Source organism: Prosopis cineraria, unplaced genomic scaffold (genome assembly GCF_029017545.1).
Source record: "Prosopis cineraria cultivar Desert tree isolate PC_DT_omini unplaced genomic scaffold, ASM2901754v1 PC569, whole genome shotgun sequence".
Taxonomy (NCBI): Eukaryota; Viridiplantae; Streptophyta; class Magnoliopsida; order Fabales; family Fabaceae; genus Prosopis; species Prosopis cineraria.
Genome location: NW_026555894.1, coordinates 15,316 through 22,538, shown reverse-complemented (window position 1 = coordinate 22,538; position 7,223 = coordinate 15,316). Strand labels below are relative to the sequence as shown.

Sequence of the window (7,223 nt, the reverse complement as noted above, 5' to 3'; positions counted from 1 at the left end):
ACTCTTCAGTCTTCAACGTACAGTACGACAGACTATATGGCCATTGATCCCAAAAAAGGCAGACAATATGGCCTGAAACCTAACTGTACGACCAATATAAAGTACAAACTAAACAAGCGTATCCACATGCAGGAAAATCGATTTACACAAACAATGTTTGTCCAAGTCGATCATGAATGAATAATAGTTTATATCTTTTTAATTGATTATCTTTGATGTTGCCTATGCGCGCCTAGCTAGGGACGGCAGCGCATGTGATTGTCGATTATGCTCTGGAGTTCTTGAGGGTTGCAAGGGACGGCAAGAGGACCCTTCTGTGCGAAGCCATACTCTTCACCGGCCCTCTCCAGAAGCCTCAAGAAAGCAGGATCTCTCAGGCAATCTAATTTCACCGTAAATCTCTTCGCTTCTTCGCCTTTCACCGCCACCACCACAAAATGCCCTTCCGGGACCCTCCTTCCTCCTCCTGAACTTCTCGCCCCCAATGACAGACCCTTCAGCACCTTCCCTATCTTCGAGTGCTTCAGCATCTTCATCTTCTTCTTCTGGATTATTGTGTGTTTCAGATCAAGTTCAGTAGTGAGCTTTGAAGTGTGATATAATTACGTAGACCCGATCGATGAGCATGACATGGAATGATCGAATATATATAAGGAATTGCAAGGAGAAAGAAACATGCAGGAAGCTTCCATATTCTCTGAATTCCGTGTTGATCGATGACGCAGCAGCCATAGCGCGACATGTTAATTAATGCGACCTTTTGACGCGTTGAAGCTTATTTGTTTCCTTCTTCCATGTAAGCTGGCCTCCTTTTCCTTGCCTTGCCACGGAAGCTCTCTTACGCCTAATCGTTGTCCCTGATTATATTGTTATAATATTGTCACAGATAGTTCAAGCTTCAACGACAAATCATATACGTTCAGACCAGTTAATTATCTGACGGAACAACAGCACTGTCAAGAACAACAAGCATTCTATTGACGTTGAAGATGGCATTTGCGAAGGGGGACATCCGTGCATTTTCAGCAGTCATCCAGCAACACCATGTCCTGTTGACGGTGTCGGCAAAATCTAATTGTTCGACGCGTTCCCATAGCGTTCCACTATTTTTTTCCCTTGCTTGTTTCAGTCACGTTTCTGTAGGTTTTGTTTGCACCTCCATATTTGTTTTTTTTTTTTGGGACAATTCAGCATGCGGTGGTCTTCACTGGCCTCTGGAAATTAATTTTATATTTGTGGAGACTGAAGTTCCATGGAGTTTTTAAATCGATCTGAAGAAGGTGTACTGTTTCATCTGTCACCACTACTCGTATAACAGCGCTGGGTCCGTTTTGCTTCTACAGTCTTTCTTCTTTTTCTTATTATTTTCTTTTTCAGGGACACCGTTGTACCTACAACTTCAATACCTTATCGGAATCTTCGACTATCAACATCCAAGACTTTAAAATTTCGGTATCGTGTTTTTTAAAGGAGAAGTCAACAAAATGAGTTCCAAAATACAATAGGCATTTGTAAAGCGAAAAAAAATTAATATTTAGATATTTTTATATTTATGACCGTGAAATGATTAGTGTGACATAGAGTATATATAATATAAAGAATAAATTACTGAAAATATACCATGGTGACGGAAATTGATTAAACCTACATGTTTAGGTAATTTTGAAAAATTAAAGATCATAAATTAAATTAAATTAAATTAAATTAGTGTCCTATATATTGGAAATGATTGTCACCATTGATACTTTTTTTATTGCTCATATTTGAAGCACATTCAAATACTAAATGTATAGGCACTTTTCTAGTAAAATTTAAATTTTAATTTTTCACATTGTGAGACGTCACCATTAATACTTTGTAAATAACATGATTTGTTAATTTGATTTTTTTTATTTTTTTTATTTCCATCACAAGTAACCATTGGAAGTTAAAAATTTTATTTTTAAAAAAACATAAATATTTTACAATTAAATTTTTTATAGTAAATATTCTCAACCTATAGATGACCCTACAATGCAACTTCTTTATAAATGTGCTCATTCTCGTCCACAAAAATATGACACATCATAATACATGGACTATACATTACATATATATGTTAAAAAATTAAATGAACAGAGAGTTTATTGCAATGATAACAAGTTGGAGAAGCCAACTTTACGGCAAATTATAATGCAGATAACAATGAGACAGAGATTGTATAGTTGACGATGACATTTTGTCCGAACTATGCATCTCTTACAATTGACACTTTCGTTCAAATTTACTTACACTGAAACACATGTATTCTTAAATATATTAGTGCTTTTAGTTGGTTCACAAATTTATTTACACTAAAACACGTGTATAAACCATGAAATTAATATAAATTGCACTATTTACAATATGACTTGATGTGTTTTTAAAATTTCATGTATCACAATTTTTTGCCTAATGTATATGTCAAGCATTACCTTTTAACTCCCACAGTATAATTACCACAATATACGGGACCTACAGTATAATAATGAGAATAAATGTCTACTCTATTTTCTTGAAACATTTTGAATAATTTTATAGACTTAGATTTCGAAAGATGGACACTTGCCGTATGCTACGCTGCCCTTCAACTCGTTCACTCTCTCATTTTCGATCTCTCTCGATAGAGACAATGATATAGAGTCCTTTGAGTTGAAAACACATATGTGTGACCTGTGAGCACAACAATAATAATAGAAACAAATTTAATTAAAAGATCGTCAAGGATTGATGACGCTGCCCAGCTGGCACTCACACCACAAGTACTTGCAAGTTGACCAATTGACACCAGACAATGGGGGATGGGCACCTGCAAGTCTGCAGCACCAGTAGTATGGAAGCCCAAGGGGCAAAGCCATGCGAGAGAAGTCATATTGTGTGATGATACGAGGCCCATCAGAGAGAGGCCATCAGATGCCATTAAAAGAGCATAAAGATTAGGGTTAGAGGGATGGTCTTCTTCCTCTTGGTCCCACTCTTCAGTCTGTTACTCCCTCTGCTTTAATTTCTTCCCTTACCTGGTGACCGGCGTGTTGCTCCTTTGTTTGTGCATTTGTATTTGTACTGAGTTGTGTTTCTTGATTAATTCCATTAATGCGTTTAAAGTGTGTTTTTGCTTTGAGAAATTGTTGTGTATCCATGGATGAAGGAATGCTGATGCCTATTTTTATATATCAGGCTATTTTTAACTAAATTGTTAGAATAATATTTATATGAAGTCATAAATCATTGTGACATTGAGTAATTACATGTATATAAACTTATTTTTTTCCTTTTTTTATTTGTATATGCAATTTACTTTATATTGGTGTGTATTTTAGATTTTATATCTTATATATATTAACTTACTTTTGCATAATTTGAAGATAGTTTAGTTGAATTACCATCTTTATGTGTACACAAGGCTCATACTATTTTAAGACATTTGAAAGTCATGAATCCTAACCCTTAGATTAATCATTTAGAGTCTCAAACATCCTGAAAACCTTCAGAATTTCTCACTGCACATTGGCAGCCCCTCATTCATGTTTTATGCACTCATCTTCATTCATTCACCTTCTTTATTTTCTCTCCAGAACATTCATGAATCCCAAACTCCTGTTCACCATTTCTCTACCTTACACCCCTCCATTTCACCATTCAGATACACCATTTTAATATCCTAACAGCCCGCACAAAAATCCTTAGGTCCAAAATAATCATTAACTCGTCTTCCATCTTGGCCATAACTCAAGATATCAAAGAGAAGCTATGGAGGTCCAAAAAGAGACATGGTTAGGCTTATCTTCTCTTTTTATGATGCATGGATGAAGCCTTCTTGAGCTCTTGAATTTTGAGAGTTTCTCTTATCTTTTAACTCTTCTTTAATACAATGAGTTTTGATAACTATAATATTGTGGTGATAATAGTTGTTAGAATTGAACTTTGAGATGTTTGGTTAAGTATTATATAAGGTTTTATATTGTTAATTTGCCAATTGAGGTGTTGTTTTGTGAATTTAGGTGCAGGCCAAATTAATATGATTTCCATTGTTGCATTGTATGTTAGTCGCCTCTTGTGAACTTGTAAGACATAGTTGTGCTTTAAGCATATTCGAGCTTGGCTAAAAAAATTTTAATTAATTTAAGGTCTCATTTAATTAAGATAAAGCTGAAATTGATAATTAACTCTATAATTAACTGATCATCTTTAAGCACAATCAGTTTTAAGGGTTAATTTAAGTTCTTGTTAATCTAAATAATCTAATAATACTAATTATCAGTAGTTACTAGGATGTCTTTAAAATCAATTGAGATTAAGAGAAAATTAATTAGATTAAGTAAGGATAATAGAGGAAGTTTATGTGCCTAGGAAGACCATAAAATTGCATTTTAATCACACATTCCATTTAATTTCACATTTGTCCGATTAAGAAAAGCAAAAATACTAGTTTACTTTAATCTTTGTTTGGTCTAATTAAAGTCAACAAATCCAATCATTAATAATTTTTTTTTGGCAATATTAATCAACTAAGGTATTAATTTTTTTTAACTACACGAGAGATTTGATGTGAAAATTTGACGTGCACTAATTACATATGCACCAAATTAGATTAAGAAACACCTTAATATATATAAGGAACAACCTAGGTCAAATTCTCATAGAGTTAATTAAAAATTAAAGCCTTAGTCGATCATATCCACCCAAGAACAGTGATTAATGATTGGAATAGTTGATTGCAATTAAAATAAACAAAGATTAAATATAACTACTTTTTCTTTTTTACTTTTGAAAAACTAGAGAGATTTGAAAATGACTGGTTTGAGTGTTGACAATGCAATATCATGATCTTCTCAGGAACATGAATTGCCTCTCTTATCTTTACTTTGACTAATTAATTTTCTCTTACCTCCAATTGATTTTTTTAAAGGTATTATGATAATCACTAGGAATTAGCACTCTTAAATTTTTTAGATTAATTAAGATCCTTGATTAACTTTTAGAACTAACTGTATTTAAAAATGACCACTTGATTATGAAGTTAATCACAAATTTCAACCCTTGCCTTAGCCAAATGAAACCTTAATTAATTAAGAAAAATGATTAGCCAAACTCAAGTGCGCTGTACAACCGTAACTCTCAAACTCATAAAAAGTGACTGTAAATTAAATGAAATGAAAAATTAGAAATTAAATTAATTTCGATAGCACCCAAATCATCATGACAACACCTCAATTGGAAAATAAATGACATAATAACCTCATATAAATCACAAAGTTCAATCTCAACAACTATTGTCACTATAATATCATAATCATAAAAATTAAAGGAATTAAACTAGAGGTATGAGATAGGAGAAGTTTCCAAAATCCAAGGCTCAAAGAGTTCATCCATACATCTTGAGAAGGTTGAGCATGCCTAGCCACTCCTTATTTGGACCTCCATAACTTCTCTTTGAAGACCATCAAAAGAAACTACCATGGAAGAGCACTTAAAGAACACACCTTGATGAGGTGGAAGGAATGGAGATTCTTTTTTTTTTTTTGGTGGGGAGGGGGGGGAGTTGTGCAGACTGTGCATGTTCCCACTATTTCTCTGAGCAAAGTTGTTCGTATCACAATGTTTATTGTGTCAGCTTGACCTTTCATAAGTGGAGACAGAATAAAAGGTTCACAATAAATATGCTTACCACCTGCTCTTGATTCAACACACATCCAAGTGGATGATCTTATTTTTTTTCTCCAACTACAATAATCTATTTTAATCAAATCCATGAATTTAAATTATTTTTCCTTTTACACACATTGAGAGTTTAATGTTGGGTTTGGATGGTGAAATAGATGGCTCAAAGGTGAAGAAGTGGTCCAGTGTTTATGGGTGTTCTTTGAAAGAAGAAGAAGAAGAATAAGATGGAGGTGGAAGGAGGGTAACGTTAACACGTGAAATCATCATACTATAATTCTTATATATTTATTTATTATTTACAATTTTTTTAGAATTAACGTATTAGTATGTATGGTTTTTTCATCTTTTGAAAGATTTTAACATTTTTATAACAATATGTACAATTTGGTATGCATTTACATTTTCTGATTACAAGATTATGTAAAAAATTATTGATGATAAATATTAAAAATTAAAAAAATAAGCATAATATATTGATTGCTTTCATAGAAAATCATGTGTTTGGGAGATTTTGACATATTTTTCGGCTATCAAGTTGTCAATGAACGCCAAACCGCACTATCAAAAGTTCTTTCTATTTTTCAGTTCATCTAACTTTGATGTAGAGGCAGAGGCTAAACAATAAAGACTTGTTGCCACTTCGGGTCTATAAAAATGCATGCAAGAACTCAGTAGCCAGAACTCTACAGACTACTATGCCTTGAAGTTCAGGATATCTTGAGGATTTCAATTCTAGTTAGTTGCAGAGCTACGACACCTTGAAAGATTTAGCAAAAGAAAAACAAAAACAAAAAGCAACTGACACCATATATTAGGTCAATCACAATGTTTTTCCCCCCAGTAACAAGGTCAATCACAATGTTAATAATAATAGAAAAAGAAAAGACAAAATCAACCGAATCCTAGTGTGAACCACACTAGAAAATTCTTGGAAAGGGGCTAGGGCACTCTATCTACATTCTACACCTTCGTGCCATTGCCAGTAATATCCCACTCTACTTGGACCAATATGCATCAGAAATCATCATAGATTTTTATGTGTTATATGAGCAATGTATGATGACAGTTTCTGTGCAAGAGTTATTATTGTTATACATACTCTGCGTTCTACCAAACCATGGATCTATAAACTTCACTTTCCACATGACAATAAGAAGCTCGAAAGATGTACCTTTGTTCGACAAAACTAAATTTAGCACTGTTGCGGATTTACCTGGCAACAGACTCGGAATAAAAAATCAGAGCCTAAATAAAATACCCAAATTTGGAGATGCCAGAAAATAGCAAGCGTTGAACAGTCAAACGAAATATTTTCTCCATACCCAATCAAGAACAACAAATTCTCAGAATGAATGTCTCCGTACTATCAAGAGGGCATCGCAACAAAAGGCTACAAATTATTTAGCAAGTCCCGACTTCCAAAGCCACGAATGACAATGTTTTCCCAAATTGAACTCCAAACTTTGTGGGTGTTACGAATGCAAGAGAGTGCCCATTCAGGAGTATTCATCAGGCAGAGCTATAATTATAATTCATTTTGC

The 7,223-nt window shown here is 33.7% G+C and overlaps 1 protein-coding gene across 1 annotated transcript; it reads right to left on the bottom strand.

Annotated features, from left to right (window-relative positions):
- Positions 1 to 236: 236 nt before the first annotated feature.
- On the bottom strand, positions 237 to 732 carry LOC129297619 (auxin-responsive protein SAUR50-like). The gene is made up of 2 exons (XM_054935951.1): positions 676 to 732; positions 237 to 545 (listed from the first exon to the last, which is right to left on the bottom strand). Exons 1-2 carry the CDS (start codon positions 730 to 732, stop codon positions 237 to 239), a joined length of 366 nt encoding a protein of 121 aa, XP_054791926.1.
- Between the last annotated feature and the right edge of the window lie 6,491 nt (positions 733 to 7,223).

Bases quoted from the DNA above. Each gene is read 5' to 3' on its own strand.
- LOC129297619 (XM_054935951.1), bottom strand. From the start codon at position 732: ATGGCTGCTGCGTCATCGATCAACACGGAATTCAGAGAATATGGAAGC. The intron at 546-675 runs GTTTCTTTCTCC...ACAATAATCCAG, and splicing joins AATATGGAAGCTTCCTGCAT to AAGAAGAAGATGAAGATGCT.